General features: G+C 39.3%; 1 protein-coding gene across 1 annotated transcript in view; it reads left to right on the forward strand.

Annotated features, from left to right (window-relative positions):
• The first annotated feature begins 398 nt into the window (after positions 1–398).
• Positions 399–16025, forward strand: part of HORMAD2 (HORMA domain containing 2) — an 88368-nt gene continuing 72741 nt past the window's right edge. The window contains exons 1-3 of the mRNA XM_035017355.1: positions 399–605; positions 7315–7402; positions 14258–14399. Of these exons, the coding sequence (XP_034873246.1) occupies positions 7352–7402; positions 14258–14399 (193 nt within the window). The 5' untranslated portion in view covers positions 399–605; positions 7315–7351. The remainder of the gene's footprint in view (positions 606–7314; positions 7403–14257; positions 14400–16025) is intronic.

Raw genomic sequence — 16025 nt, forward strand, 5'->3', positions numbered from 1 at the left:
GGCCCCTCCAGGCCCGCGAGGACCTCCCGCCGCCGCCTCACCTGGGCCTTCAGGCGTCTCCTCAGCAAGCCCCGCGGCAGGCTGTCCTCGACGTACGGGTTGCCCAGGCGGAGCGGAAGGCCCCGTCGGGGTCTGTGGGCGGCGCCGCGAGCCCGGCGCGCGTCCCTCAGGCCGGGGAGCGCGGGGCCAGCCCTTGGGAGGGCGAGAAAGGCGGCAGTAGAAACGCTGCGCGGGCGACCCGAAGGCATGTGGCCTGGGAACCGGGGCGAAAGAGGCGGGGCGCAGAGGACGCCGACGCTGAGGGGGCCGGGCCCCTCAGGGGTCCGTTAGCGGCCGCTCGCCCCTTTTTGCATATTCATGAAGCCGAACGGGGCGGACCGCCCAGGCAGGCCGTGGAGAGGTCGTGAATTATTCATGAGGAGGCGTCTCGTCCCGCCCAAAAAGGCCTGTTGACTATTCATGAGCCTGAGAGGGTTTGAGCTGGAAAAGGCCGTTGGGTACCCACCCTTCCGGGAGAGGCGTCGACGAGCTGAGGTGAGGGCTGTCCAGACGCAAGGTCTCCGGAGAAGGAGGGCGCTTGAGCATCGTCAATTTCCTAAGCTTAGGTTAATTTTTTTTCTTTCCTTTTCCTTGAGGCTTTAAGTTTGATCTGAAAGTATTTCACTGAGGTGCTCTGAGGAGAAAGGGGAAGGCGGGGGCTGAGGAAAAAGACAAAGGGAAGCTTCTAGATTGCACCCCACCCCCTCCCTCTACTCCCGCCTTCAGCGTTCGATTTTGAAAATTTTCACATATAACAGGAAAAAAAGAAAAAAAAGAAAAAAGGTGGAGAGAATTGTAGTGGGAACACCCGCATTCCCGCTATCAAAGGTAGCTCTTGAATTCAGATTTCTGTGGGAAAGAAGGAATGAGTCTTGGTGAGGAAGGAACAGCGGTAATTAGCGGCCAAGCAGAGGGTCAGGCCAACGACTTCTGTGTATTGCTGGGGGTCGGAAGTGGAGCTTTGGGGGTGATCTTGGCTAGGTCAGGTTTTCTCCAGTCATGGAGGTGTTTTGCCAGAATCAATGCCTGGCGCAGACCAAGCGGTGACAAGAGCTGGGGATGGGTCCCCACGGAATGACCTCAGCTCCTTTGCTACCTTTTCCAGGACGTGCCGTTTAATCTCCATGGACTTTAGTTCCCCAAACAGTACAGGGGGAGAAAGTGCCTTGGAAATGCAAGATTAGCCAATCACCGACATGTGTTCAGGTGTGCAGAGCATGGGACGGGGGTGTGCAGTACACCGTGCACTTGGTTGGCGAAAACGAAGATAACGCACGGTTCTTGCCCCTAAAGGAGTTTTTGATTTAATTAGGCTGAGTCCAGTTTCTCCCCCATTGGATTGTCAGTCTGTTGAGATGTGAGCAGTATTTTACATCTTTGCAATCCTACATGATGCCTGGCACATTGTAGTCACCTAGTAAATGTTGAATGAATAAATAATTGAAGTAGCCCGAAGAAGATATTAAAAAAACCAAAAGAGCATGAACAAATATCCAGTTAATATAGTGGAAACCATTTACTCTGAGTGAGCGTGGAGAAAGGGAATTATCAGAGCCAAATGGGATTTGTTAAAATGGTGAATAATAACTTAAGGAAGCAAACTCTGTGAAGCCTCTGAGTAACGGGGTGACCTTTGACAAACCAAGTTCTTTTGTTGGACTTCACTTTCCTCTTCTTTATAGTTTTATATTTTACATTTAAATCCATGACTCATTTTGAATTAATATTTGTGTACAGTGTGAGATTTAGGTTGAGAGTTTTTGTTTTTTGTTTTTGGGTGTTTTGTTTTGTTTTGGCCTACGGATGTCCTATCGTTCCAGTACCATTTGTTAAAAAGACAATCCTTCCTCCACTAAATTGACTTTCCTTTTCTTTACAATGAAGGGATTGGATTATCTGTTTCTCCTTTCCCTTCCAATTCTATGATGCTAAGCCCATTTATGTCAAAATGTACTTTCTTTGTGTAAAGCCATCGTTTATATCAGGCAAGAAAGGTCATCTAGTTGCATTTTAGAATACAGCTATTAGATATTGCTCATTTGATAGAAAGGGGATTTTCTTGTTAAAAAAAAATGGTTTTGGAAGATTGGGAAAGATGGGTGGGGAGCATTAGGAAATCAACTATTATTGTCTTTGTGCAAACATAATAAAACTGGTTTTTGCTTCACTCAGAATGGCCAAAGGCAGGAGCGGGGAGTGGCTTAGGCTTTAATATGCTGAACAATAGCTGGTTAATCTTTATCTGAATCTTGGATTCACACATACAAGGGTAAAATAGTAAGCAATTGTGTCACCATTTTAAATAGGGCAGTTAGATGTAGGTCAAGAGGTAAGCCTAGCATGAGTCTTTATCTGAGAAAGCACAGATATCTTTTTTTTTTTTAATTGTTATTTATTTGACAGAGACATAGTGAGAGAGGGAACACAAGAAGGGGGAGTGGGAGAGGGAGAAGCAGGCTTCCTGCAGAGCAGGGAGCCTGATGTGGGGCTCGATACCAGGACCCTGGGACCATGACCTGAGCTGAAGGCAGACGCTTAACGACTGAGCCACCCAGGAGCCCCGAAGCACAGATATCTTACCTCCTTCTCAAGATCATAATTCTTGTCAGAGTGGAGATATCAAGTATAAAAGTGAATGATATTGATGCCCTGTGAAGTTTCAGATGTTTGTGGGTCAAATATGCAAGCAAATGTATAAGTGAAAGACATTTGAAAGTTAGAGTTCTGTTCTTAAAATCCGTAATTATGAAATCTCTCCTAGGCTTTTAGATAACGAGTTAGAAAAAAGTGATAAAAAAACATCAGAGTTATTCTCTGATAATCTGTAGTGTCATACCTCCTGGGGCTGTCAGTTTGTGAGCTTTCAAAATTAAGCAGAGTTTGTACTTGAATAGGAGACTTCCACAAAACACCTGCTCAAAGAGAAAACAACAGTAGCAACAGAATAATTAAAGGTTGAAAAGAGTCTGGCTACTTAAAAAATATATATATTTAGATATGTTTTGTTTTTCTAAAGCAAGCTCATTCTAGAACAACAGAAAAAGACACTACTGTGTTTAGAAATACGCAAGCAAGCTCCACAACTAGGAAGGCACTGGTAGTGCCTCATTTTAAATGGAATGTAAGCAAAAAGGAATTTCATTTTAGGGAGTCATTATAGAAAAACCCCTAAATCATGAGTCAAAATTTCTTGAGTTTTAGTATCAATTCTGCCACTAAGTGTTTGACCCTGAGTAAGTCAGTTGACTTCTCTGGACCTTGATTTCCTCATCTAGAAAATTAGATGTTTGGACTAGATGACATTTAAAGCTCCTTCTATCTCTAATATTCGGTAATTCTTTTCTAGACACTTAATACTTCCTTGTTCTTGTATTACTTCTCTATTGATTCAGCAAATGTTTATTGAGCATCTATTTTGTTCCAATAATGTAATGGTGCTGAGGATTCAAGAATGAGCTGAATGAGACATTAAAGGTCAGATATTACATGATTCCATTTATATGAAATGTCCAGAATAGTCAAATCCATAGAGATGAAATGTAGATTAGTGGTTGCAAGGAGCAGGGGGAGGGGAGACTGGGGAGTGATTGGTAATGGCCATGGAGTTTCTTTTTGGGGTAACAAAAATCTTCTGGAATTAGTAGTGATGGTTGCAAAACTGTGAATATACTAAAACCCACTAAATTGTACCTTTTTTTTTTTAGATTATTTATTTATTTATTTGACAGAGAGAGACGCAGCGAGAGAGGGAACACAAGCAGGGGGAGTGGGAGAGGGAGAAGCAGGCTTCCCACTGAGCAGGGAGCCCGATGCAGGGCTCAATCCCAGGACCCTGGGATCATGACCTGAGCCGAAGGCAGACGCTTAACAACTGAGCCACCCAGGTGCCCCTAAATTGTACCTTTAAAAAAAAAAACTTTATGCTAAGTGAAATAAGCCAGACACAAAAGCTTATGTGTCTTTCTGTTCCTTAGCTTAAACTAAGGAACAGAAATAGGTTTGGGGGGAAAAGAAGTGACATTTAGATGTGTTAGGAACATCAAAGTGGAACTGTCTCATAGAGGTACAGATCTCTAACTCCCCAGAGAGACCTGGGCTTCTGACATGTAAGAATCATTAGAATAGATATAGTAATTGAAACAATGGAAATGTATTTGTTCATCCAGAGAGTGTGTTTAGAAGTAAGAAAAAAAAAAAAAAGGAGCTCCTAGTACAAAACCCTGAACACCAAACACTAAGAAATAGGCAGGGAAAAAAGTGTGAAGTAGACAATGAGAAGGAACAACTGGAAGGCTGGAAGAAAACTAGGAGTTCAAATACTAACATAAGATTTTTATTTTTATTTTTATTTTTGAAGATTTTATTTATTATTTGACAGAGAGAGACACAGCGAGAGAGGGAACACAAGCAGGGGGAGTGGGAGAAGGAGAAGCAGGCCTCCTGTGGAGCAGGGAGCCCGATGAGGGCCTCGATGCCAGGACCCTGGGATCATGACCTGAGCAGAAGGCAGATGCTTAACTGACTTTGCCACCCAGGCACCGCAGGGCTTGATTCTCTAGAAATGCCATCAGAATGTCTTATGATCATAGAAAAAAAAAATTTTTTTTAATCACCTTCTGCTGATTCTTTTTTTAAATTATTTTTTATTTTTATTTTTTTATTTATTTGAGAGAGAGAGTGAGAGAGAGAGCACAAGAGGGGGTAGGGTCAGAGGGAGGAGCTGAGTCCCTGCCGAGTAGGAAGCCCGATGCAGGACTCGATCCCGAGGCTCTGCGATCATGACCTGAGCTGAAGGCAGTTGCTTAACCAACTGAGCCACCCAAGTGCCCGAAAATTTTTTTTAAGTTTATTTATTTAAGTAATCTCTATACCCAGTGTGGGACTTGAACTCACAATCCCAAGATCAAGAGCTGCGTGCTCCACTGACTGAGCCAGCCAGGCACCCCCATAGAGGAAAAAAAAAATGTAGTGGGGTCCCTAAATGGCTTAGTTGGTTAAGGGTCTGACTTTTTATCTCAGCTCAGGTCTTGATCTCAGGGTCTTGATCTCAGGGTTGTGAGTTCAAGCCCTGCATTGGGCTCCACAGTGGGCGTGGAGCCTACTTAAGAAAAAAAAAATCAATGTAGAAATCTATTTAAAAATTCTTCTTTTTTATTATTTATTATCTCTAAGGCTAATAACTACTCCAGTAGGGGGTTGTTTACGTGGTTTAATGGGCCGGAACTAGAGCTTAAACTCTTGTAGTTACTTATTTTGCTCATTTTATTTCTTGAAGTTTTAAGGGAGGCAATTGATGTGTTGAGTCAGATTTGAAGGTTATACACAGAAATGAAGGTTATATTCTGAAGTCAACAAAAGATACTTTGGAATCTTTAAGGACTGAAGGACTGTTAGGTGGTTTTCAGTGTCCTATAAGATATTGTAAAAGAGTGTCCCCTAGTGTTGCTCTGAAGAAGTAATTTGAGAGAAATTAAATAGTACTTGTTTATAATCTCTATCACCATCTTGTGGCAGTGTCCTCAAATAATTCTGCCTTCTTTTATTTGCAAAATCATCCAGAATCTTGCATTAATCTATACACCAAAAAAAATCACATGCTATCCTGGGTGATCCAGAATGGAATTACTTTAGATGGGTTATTTTACAAATGCTTTGGTCAGAACTCCATAAAACATTGAAAAGAAGCCCCAGTATAAATTAAATTAAGGTCTTTGAAAAGAAAAAGGGAAATTTGCTTCTATTGTTTTATGCTAGTGAAGCAATGGAAGTGAAAACTGGATGTATTTTTTTATGACTTTAAGTCCCTCTGTTTTATTTATTTGTTTTTTTAGTAAATTCTACCCCTAACGTGGGGTTTGAACCCATGACCCCAAGATCAAGAGTCACATGCTCTACCGACTGAGCCAGCCAGGTTCCCTAAAACTAGATGTATTTTTAACATTAATATTTTTACTGTGTTAAAATATGCATAAAATTCACCACCTCACCCATTCTGAAGTGTACAGTTCAGTGGTACTAAGTGCATTCATGGTGTTGTGCAACCATTACTATTATCCATTCCTAGAAAAATTTTGTGATCCTGAACAGAAACTCTGTGCTTTTTAAGCACCCAATTCCTTCCACCCTCCAGCTCTTTGTAACCTCTATTCTTTCTGTTTCTATGAAGTTGACTACTTTAGGTACCTCTACCTCATATAAGTGAAATCGTGCAATATTTGTCCTTTTGTGTCTGGCTTATTTCACTTAGCATAATGTTTTCAAGTTTCATCCATGTTGTAGCATGTATCAGAATCTCATTCCTTTTTAAGGCTTGTATATATCATTGTATATACCACATTTAAAAAACCCATTCAACTGTTGATGGACATTTGGGTTATTTCCACCTTTTAGATATTTTAAATAATACTGCTGTGAACATTGGTGTACAAGTACCTGTTTGAATCCCTGCTTTCACTTCTTTTGGGTCTATACCTAGACGTGGAATTGCTGATTAATATGGTAATTCTGTTTAACTTTTTGAGGAACTGCCATACTATTTTTTACAGCAGCTATACGATTCCCACCAGCAATGCACAAGGGTTCCAATTTCTCCATATCCTCACCAACATTATCATTTTCCATTTTTGGGGAATAGCCATCCTAATGGGTGTGAAGTGTAAATTTTAACTTTTGAGTTACCTTTAAAAACCAGTAACCTGGGGTGCCTGGGTGGCTCAGTGGTTAAGCGTCTGCCTCCGGCTCAGGTCATGATCCCAGGGTTCTGGGATTGAGCCCCCACATCGGGCTCCCTGCTCCGCGGGAAGCCTGCTTCTCCCTCTCCCACTCCCTCTGCTTGTGTTCCCTCTCTCGCTGTGTCTCTCTCTGTCAAATAAATAAATAAAATCTAAAAAAAAACCCAAAAAACAATAACATGTAAAGTTAATTCAAGAAATGTTTTTGAGCCCCTGCTATATACAGAGCACAGTTGCACTGTAAGGGAATAACAAGGATGAATAAAATACATTGTTAAATTTTTAGGTGATTTACAATTTATTTTTCTCCTCCAGATGTATTTGGGAACAAGCAAATTAACTTAAATTCTCACTGGGTGGTTGAAAAAACTAATCCAGAGAATTTATGCCAAATTCATAGAAAATGGGTAGTGGAGATAAAAATGTTAATTAAACTAATTTTCCAAAGAATACAATCAAATGCTAATTATGTAGTTCTTCTTTGGAAAATTCACAAAAAGGATTATGTCAGGCAAAGCCTCTAATTTTTTTTTCACCCCCACAGGTTTGACCTGTGAAAAGAATTCTGATACATTACTACAATGGCCACTGCTCAGCTCTCTCACTCTATCAAAATTCACAAAGCATCTAAGGTAATTACTAAGAATTAAAAGAAAATCAATGGCTATTTAGTGAGTTACTTCAGAATCATGACTTTAATCTTTGGTGTTTTTTTAAAACAGCAGTTTTATCAGTTAATTGGCACATAATATTTTGTCAGAGTATATCTACATTTTAACTGCCTAATGGGCCAGGGATGTTCAAGAAATTAGAATATATTCCTACAGAGTAACTTACTGGGTGCTTATTTTATGTTTATATATTTAGATTTTCTAGAGTGAAAGAAATCAGAAACAAAAAAGATGTTTAAAGTGAATGGGTTTTTTTTGTTAGACATTTACTATGAAGCAATTAGGAAATTTCTGATAGGCACCGTGATGTAATTATAAGAACTGAGGAGAGAACACAGAGAGGAACTTGGAGGCTGGGCCCCTAGGGGAGCATGCCGGAGCCAAGTAATCTTTCTGGGTTCGCAAGGGCAGGTTTATCTTGCCCCAAGACATTCATTAATGAATCATATTAATTGAGAGCTTAATATTGTATAATATATATTTACATATATGTGTGTGTCTGTATATATGATATGGCGTTATTCTCTGAGGAAAAAAAAATCTTCTAGAAGTTTAGAATCTGATAAGGGAAATACAATTTAGAGGAGTTAAGCCAATATACAAAGCAGTATATGTATTACATATATGTGAAAAAGAGTAAAGCAATACAAATTATAGGAATTTAGAGATTTTGTATTGACTGGAATGGTTTGTGTATTACTCATGAAGGAAATGTGACTTAAGGTGGACTTTGAATAATACAAAGGATTTGAGTAGAAGAAAGAGAAGAGAATTCTATGAGGAAAACCTACCAATGTGCCTTGGCTCAAAATGAGAAATGAACGTGGCATATTTTAGAAAATAATGAAGAACCTATCCTTTTTGGAGTTGAGAGACATCATGTTGGACAGAAATAGGAAATAAAGTTGAATGGGAGCTTTGGGAACAAATTAATATGGATCTTAAAAGCCAAGCTAAGGAATTTATGCTTTATTCTTTAATCAGTAGACAGCAGGCTTGATCAGGAGAGTGAATAAAATGATTGTTTTAGGAATATTAAGCTGTAGCAAAAACAGGGGCAAGATTCAGGTTGAAGGAGAATTAGGGCAGAGAGAAAGCAGTCATCTTTCTGGCTCAAATTCAGTATACTCACTGGATTCCTGTTCTCATTTGGTTTCCTAAGCAGGCTTCCTTCTTTGTGGGAGGGCGGGGGTGCAGAATGCTGAGCTGGGTATATGAATTGCAATCAGTTTGGTAGTTATTTTTCTCACTGCAAATTAACAAATTGATTTTTTGATGTAAACAGATCTTTGTAGTTTGGATTATATGAACTACTTTTCCCAGGAAATTTTAAGTGACTGTATGATTTTGCTATTTAATACTTAAAACAACAATAATAACAATTATAGAAGCTAACATTTATTCAGCACTTACCATGTACTGGGCACTGTGCCAAGGGCTTTATATTATTATTTCAATTAAACCTCACATTAAGGAGGAAACTGAAGTGCAGAGAAGTAAAGTAACTTGTCTTGGGTCATGTAACTTGACAGCCAAGCTGTCAAACATCACTTATGTCATTAGGACCTATCTTGTTAAAATAATTTATAATAGTGTTTTCTATTATCAAGTCATAGTATTTTCATTTATTAGACATTAATAAAAACATCAATGATGACCCTTAAAGTATTAGATCAGTTGAGCTAAGAAAAAAAAAATCCCTGGAGTATAGGGAAATAACAGAACTCTAGAGGGCTTTTCCAACTATTGATCTTCATTACTACAAATGGCCTTTTAGATCCTGTATTAAAAATAAACGTCTTTATACTTTAGGTTATTTAATTTTACAAATGGTTATTATTCAAGTATTGCCTCTAAGTTTCAGCAAGTTTTCAGTAAGTTACTATATATGCATGCCATGCCAGCTATTACCCAATTACTCAAAAGAACCTTAATTTCTCAGGATCTGTGGGTACAAAAAACAATTTTCTGTAAGATTTTAAATGCATGTGATACACAACATGCACACCACATACACACCTAATGCTCCTTCAGCTTCAGTTTTTCCTACTTCTACTATAGCTTAATATTCCTAAAACAATTATTTTATTCACTCTCTTGATCAAATCCACTGACTTTCCATTGATTGCAGAATAAAGCATAAATTCCTTAACCTGGCTTTTCAGATCCATACTGATTTGTCTCCAAAGTTCCTTTCATACATGCAAGAGTAATAATTTTATTATATATTTTTAACAACTGAATATAATATAGTTTGATCATTCATTGCCACTATATGGTATACCAAAGAAGAACAAAGCTTATATAGCAAAATCTAGCAAAGATCTAGAATGTCTTTGGGGTATAGATATAGAAAGCTCTTTTGAGGGGTGCCTGGGTGGTTCACTTGGTTAAGCATATGACTCAGTTTCAGCTCAGGTCATGATCTCAGGGTTGTGAGATTGAGCCCTGTGTCGGGTCTGCTTGGGATTCTCTCTCTCCCTCTTCCTCTGCCCCTCCCCCCCATAAATAAATAAATAAATCTTAAAAAAAAAAAAGAAAAGCTTTTGGGGGGTTACATGACTGGCTCAGTTAGAAGAGCATGTGACTCTTGGTCTTGGGGTCATGAGTTCGAGCCCCACATTGGGTGTAAAGATTACTTAAATACATTAAAAAAAAGAAAGAAAGAAAAACTTTTGGGGAGTTCTTCTTCATCAAAAGCATATTTGTGGGTAGTACCTGCCTCTAAGTAACAGAATTATTAAAACTTCAATGGCTGAAACTGTGTAGTATAGTAAAAAGACCTCTGAATTTGATTAAGATAATCAGAGACTTAACCATCCTGACTTCTGACAGCATAGAAGTAGTAGTTTCACCTACTTTTGTATTTTCTATAAGTGAAGTCAGTAGTAGTCATTTGTATCTGGTCTCTTTAATGTATAAGAATCATCAGTACTGTTAAGATTTATGTATGAGAATCATCAGTATTGTTAAGTATAGTTATAGATCATTCATTCTCGTTTCTATATAGTGTTCCATTGTGGGAATATATTACAATTTTTTTTAAAAGATTTTATTTATTTATTTGAGACAGAGAATGAGAGACAGAGAGCATGAGAGGGAGGAGGGTCAGAGGGAGCAGCAGACTCCCTGCCGAGCAGGGAGCCCGATGCGGGACTCGATCCCGGGACTCCAGGATCATGACCTGAGCCGAAGGCAGTCGCTTAACCAACTGAGCCACCCAGGCGCCCCTATATTACAATTTTTTATCCATTTTTTTGTTGATGGGCATTTGAGTAGTTTCCATTTTGGGTCCATTACAAATAATGCTGTTATGAATGTTCTTTTGGTGAGCATATGTATGCATATCTGTCAGGTGTATACCTATGAGTGAAATATGGGTCATAGAATATGTATATATTTAGCTTTAGTAGATACCACTGAGGAAATTTTCCAAAGAGGTTGTACCCCCTTATTATGCTCCTATAACCAGTGTTTAAAAGTTTTGACTGATTAACATCTTTATCAACATTTGGTATTTTCTCATTTTTAAAAATTTTAGCCATTTTGTTAGGTGTGTAGTATTATTTCATTGTGTTTTTTTTTTTTTTAAACATTTTATTTATTTGTTTGACAGATACAGAAAGAGAGCACAGATAGGCAGAGCGGCAGGCAGAGGGAGAGGGAGAAGCAGGCTCTCTGCTGAGCAGGGAGCCTGACATGGAGCTTGATCCCAGGACTCTGGGATCATGACCTGAGCCGAAGGCAGACGCCTAACCGACTGAGCCACCCAGGCACCCCTCATTGTGGTTTTAATGGGCATGTCCCTGATGAAGTTTGAGCACTATTTTTTTTAGGGTTGGGGAGGGGTAGAGAGAGGGAGAGAAAGAATCCCAAGTAGGCTCTATACCCAGCACAGAGACCGATTTGGGGCTTGATCTCACAACCCTGAGATCAGGACCTGAGCTGAAATCAAGAGTCAGACGCTTAATCAAGAGCTACACTGGTGCCCCATTTGAGTACTATTTATTGGACATTTGGATATCCTGTTTTGTGAAGTGTCTATTCAAGTCTTTTGTCTCTGTTTTTCTTTTTGGTTGTCTGTCTTTTTCTTAGTGAATTTTAGGAGTTCTTCATATATCCTGAATATGAGTCCTTTGCAGATATATGTATTGAGACTATCTTCTCCCATGCAAGTTGCCTGATTTGAACAGAAGTTCTTAAGTTTAATACAATCTAATTCATCAATATTTGGAAAATACTTTAAAATTAAAATGTATTGACACAATACCAGCTGGAGTTCATGAGACATATTTTGTGCTTGGATTAAATAAGAGAGCAAAAAGCAGTCTCAGACTAATTGTGACAAAAATTATCAAATTTTTATTTTTATTTTTATACATGTACACAGTAAATACTGAATATGACAAACATATGTTGAAATGATAACTCAAGTTGCAAAATAAACTATCAGCAAATATTCTATATTTTATTTGGTAGACAATTCTTTTTTTTAAGATTTATTTATTCATTTTATTATTATTATTTTTTAAGATTTTATTTATTTATTTCACAGAGAGAGACACAGCGAGAGAGGGAACACAAGCAGGGGGAGTGGGAGAGGGAGAAGCAGGCCTCCCGCGGAGCAGGGAGCCCGACGTGGGGCCAGAGCCCGACGCGGGCCCCGATCCCAGGACCCTGGGATCATGACCCGAGCCGAAGGCAGACGCTTAACGACTGAGCCACCCAGGCACCCCTTATTTATTCATTTTAGAGAGAGAGCAGGGTGAGGAGGGGCAGAGGGAGAAGAAGAGAGAATCCCAAGAGGATTCATGTGGAGCCCAATGTGGGGCTCAATCCCACAACCCCAAAACCACAACCCAAGCCAAAACCAAGAGTTGGACGCTCACCCGACCGTGCCACCCAGGTGCCCCTAGACAATTTTTATACACTGAAGTAAAATTCATGCATCCGTCACTGTCTTCAACATTCCTAATATGGCACACCATTTCTTAGGGCAGACTATCCAGTCATTTAAGAATAATTGTATACATTTTCAATATATCATACATACACATGTATAAAATTTAGAAGGAAACTATTGTTAACGTTGATACATTTTGTGGAAGGCTATCTGACGTTTTATAGAACCTTAATATTCTGCAGAACTCTAGCTTAAGCAAAGCACAAAAGTATGGAGATACATGGTAGAAGAATAGTAAATGAATAGTAGCTCCACATAACTAGAGTAAGGTACATAGGAGCTGATAGGGAATAGGGGCGGTGGGGGGATGTTTGTGGCAGATGAGGCAGTGGAGTTAGGCAAGGATAAGACTTTGATAGTTTTCAAATGCCACACTAAGGTACTTGAAGTCTATCCTACATGAACAATAGTCATGTCATAATAAGATTTGTATTCTTTAAAGTTAATAGTGATGGTAATATGAAGGACAGAGTGAATGAAAGGAACTGTTGGCAAGAAGATCAGGGGCTACAGCAGTAATAAAGGGGAGAAGTGAGTATGGCAGTGACAGTGAGAAGGGAAAGGAGAAAATACATTTGAGAACTCCTTTAGAGAGAATTATAGGGTTTAGTGATTGGAAATGGGAGATGAAATAAAAAGGGAAGCCAAAGACAACTCTACTTCTAACCTGAATGATTGGAGTGGAGGCTGATTCATTTGTCTGACAATGAAATTTAGGATCAGGTTTCAATTAAAGGTGATAGAGATAAGCTGTGTTTGAGGGGTCTACAAAGTGGTCTAGGTGCAGAGGTTCACAGAACAGAAACATAGAAGTGGGGCTCAGAACACCCTGTATAGACTATAGCTGAAGCAGTGAGACTAGATGAGATTACCCAAGAAAAGGACTGAAGATAGAATTTAAATGTTTAGGGGCGCCTGGGTGGCTCAGTTGGTTAAGGGACTGCCTTCGGCTCAGGTCATGATCCTGGAGTCCCGGGATCGAGTCCCGCATCGGGCTCCCTGCTCGGCAGGGAGTCTGCTGCTCCCTCTGACCCTCCTCCCTCTCATGCTCTCTGTCTCTCATTCTCTCTCTCTCAAATAAATAAATAAAATCTTAAAAAAAAAAAAAGAATGTAAATGTTTAAAGGGCAGAAAAACTGGAAAAAATAAAAGAGATTGAGATAGATACGGGGGATGGGTGAAAAATCAAAAGAAAACAGTGTTTTGGCAGCTGAAAGAGAAAAGGGAAAGTGGGCAAAAGTGTCAAACAGTGGGCACCTGAGTGGCTCAGTTGGTTAAGCGACTGCCTTCAGCTCAGGTCATGATCCCGGAGTTCCAGGATCAAATCCCGCATCGGGCTCCCAACTCAGCAGGGAGTCTGCTTCTCCCTCTGACCCTCTCCCCTCTCATGCTCTCTCTCTCTCTCTCAAAGAAATAAATAAAATCTTTAAAAAAAAGTGTCAAACACTGCAGAGAAGTTACATAGTACAAAGGACAGAAGAGGTCAACGATAGGATATACCTGATGACTTTGGAGAGAATAGTATAGAATGGAGGTAATAAAAGACAGACTGCATTGCATTCTGAGGAGTGTGTGAAAGGGAAGGAGATTATGTAATCATAGTAAAACTCCAATTTTGCCTCAAACCCATGGATCATTGTGAAATAAATTATACTAGTCTTGAATTACTTGGGTAACTCTGCCTTGCCTATGGAGATCAAATTTAATGCAATTTTCAAAGCCCTGTTTCCTTTTGATTACCTATAAAGGTATCAGAGTTGAAGTCCTGAAAAATCTTCCCATCATATTTGTGGTAATGGCACGATGGCTGAATATATTAAAGAATACTAATCTTTTTCATCTTTTTCACCCAGGAAACCGTTTTTCCATCCCAAATCACTAATGAGCATGAGTCATTGATAATGGTGAAGAAACTTTTTGCTACTTCTATCTCATGTATAACATATCTAAGAGGCCTGTTTCCAGAGAGCTCTTATGGAGAACGCCATTTGGATGGTAAAGTTTAACTAAGTAGTTACCTTGGTTGTTGTAGCTCTTTCCTGTACTCGGCAGGGGTAAATCTTTCAATTCTCACAGTGTGCTAATTCCAAGTCATGGGATTGTTCTTCAAGATCAATTTGCTAATTCATTTCCCATTTTAATTTCAGTATGTTTAGTGGTTTTACTTATAGGAATCATTAGTTCCTGGCTAGATACCAAATGACAGACTGAGAAGAAAAGAAATCTCTATAGATAAGCCCAGTAATTCTAAACCATACCTATAAAAGCAACAGCCGATCAAAATCTATTTGGGTGTTGTAGATTTGCACTATTTTTTGCCTCAGTTGAGTTTGTTCTTTGAGGTATACTTTGGCATTGAGGCAATTTAATGGAGCCAGGTGAAAAACTCTTCTTCCTGTTAACACATATAAATATACTGGAAGAAAAGCATATTCATGCCAAACCCATTTGTTGATTAGCATGGATAGACAATTACTATTCTAATCAGCACTTTTCTTTTCTCAATTGCCAGGTCTCCTACTTTACTCCCTTTTATTTCTTGTGTCTTAAACTGATGATCTCATTTCCTTATATTACAAGCTGTTTCTGGCTCCTTTCCTTGTCTTGTATTGAAAGAAAATAAATGTACCTAGGACTCTTCAATTTTTTAAAATCTTATTATTAGCTTAAAAAGCTGGATTGTGATAACAATTCAGAAAATCTTGCTGATTTGTCACTAAAATGGGAACTATCATTTGGGAAAATAAATGTGGAGAGCTGTAAGTTTCCTTGTATGATCTTATTTTTCAAGATCTAACTTTACTTTAAATTCTTTGCATCTGTATTTAACGATATACCTTGGCCTCATTCCAATTGAATTTTCTTAACATTTCATCCTCTATACTAGCTAGCATCATTGAAATGCATGTGTGCTGTAAGTACAAAAGCATGACACTTGCAATCATGACAACTTCATTTGTATCATGTCTTCTTTTGGTCTATAGAATATAAATCTGTAATTGTGAATATGTTTATATGTAGCACATGGTGGCATTTCTCCTTGTTTGGAACAGAATTGGAAAAAACTGGAAAAAGGCATGTTTGGGGTGATTAATTAAGGGCTTATTGTGTGCCAATCACTGCCCTAGGCATGGGGGGTGGATGTTAAAAAACAAAATTCAACTGAGTACATTTGAGGATCTAATTGGTTTTATTCAATGATTGATGAATAGTGCAGCATCCAATCTAGCAAATAGGAGCTCTGAGGAGCAATACAAATTGTTAGACTGTTATAGGCAGAAACAGGGCAGGACAAGGAAGTCATTAGTGAAAGAAAAGAAAGGTTTATTTCAGGCAAGGTCACCTTCCTCGGGAGGAGGGGGGGTCCGCCATGCAGATTACCTCACAAGTGTTGATCAGGAAATTCCAGATTGACTGGTTAAAGGTTACATTCTTGCAATTAAGTCTTGGTTTGCTCCTCATGGGGGGCAAGTGACTCCATTTTAGGCTCACTTTTTCTCCCTTCTCTCCTTCTTTCCTTCCTTCCTTCCTTCCTCCCTCCCTCCCTCCTTCCCTCCCTTCCTTCCTTCCTTCCTTCCTTCCTTCCTTCCTTCCTTCCTTCCTTCCTTCCTTCCTTCCTTC

The sequence above is a fragment of the Mirounga leonina genome, unplaced genomic scaffold (assembly GCF_011800145.1).
Source record: "Mirounga leonina isolate KUSES-001 unplaced genomic scaffold, KU_Mleo_1.0 Mir_171, whole genome shotgun sequence".
NCBI lineage: Eukaryota > Metazoa > Chordata > Mammalia > Carnivora > Phocidae > Mirounga > Mirounga leonina.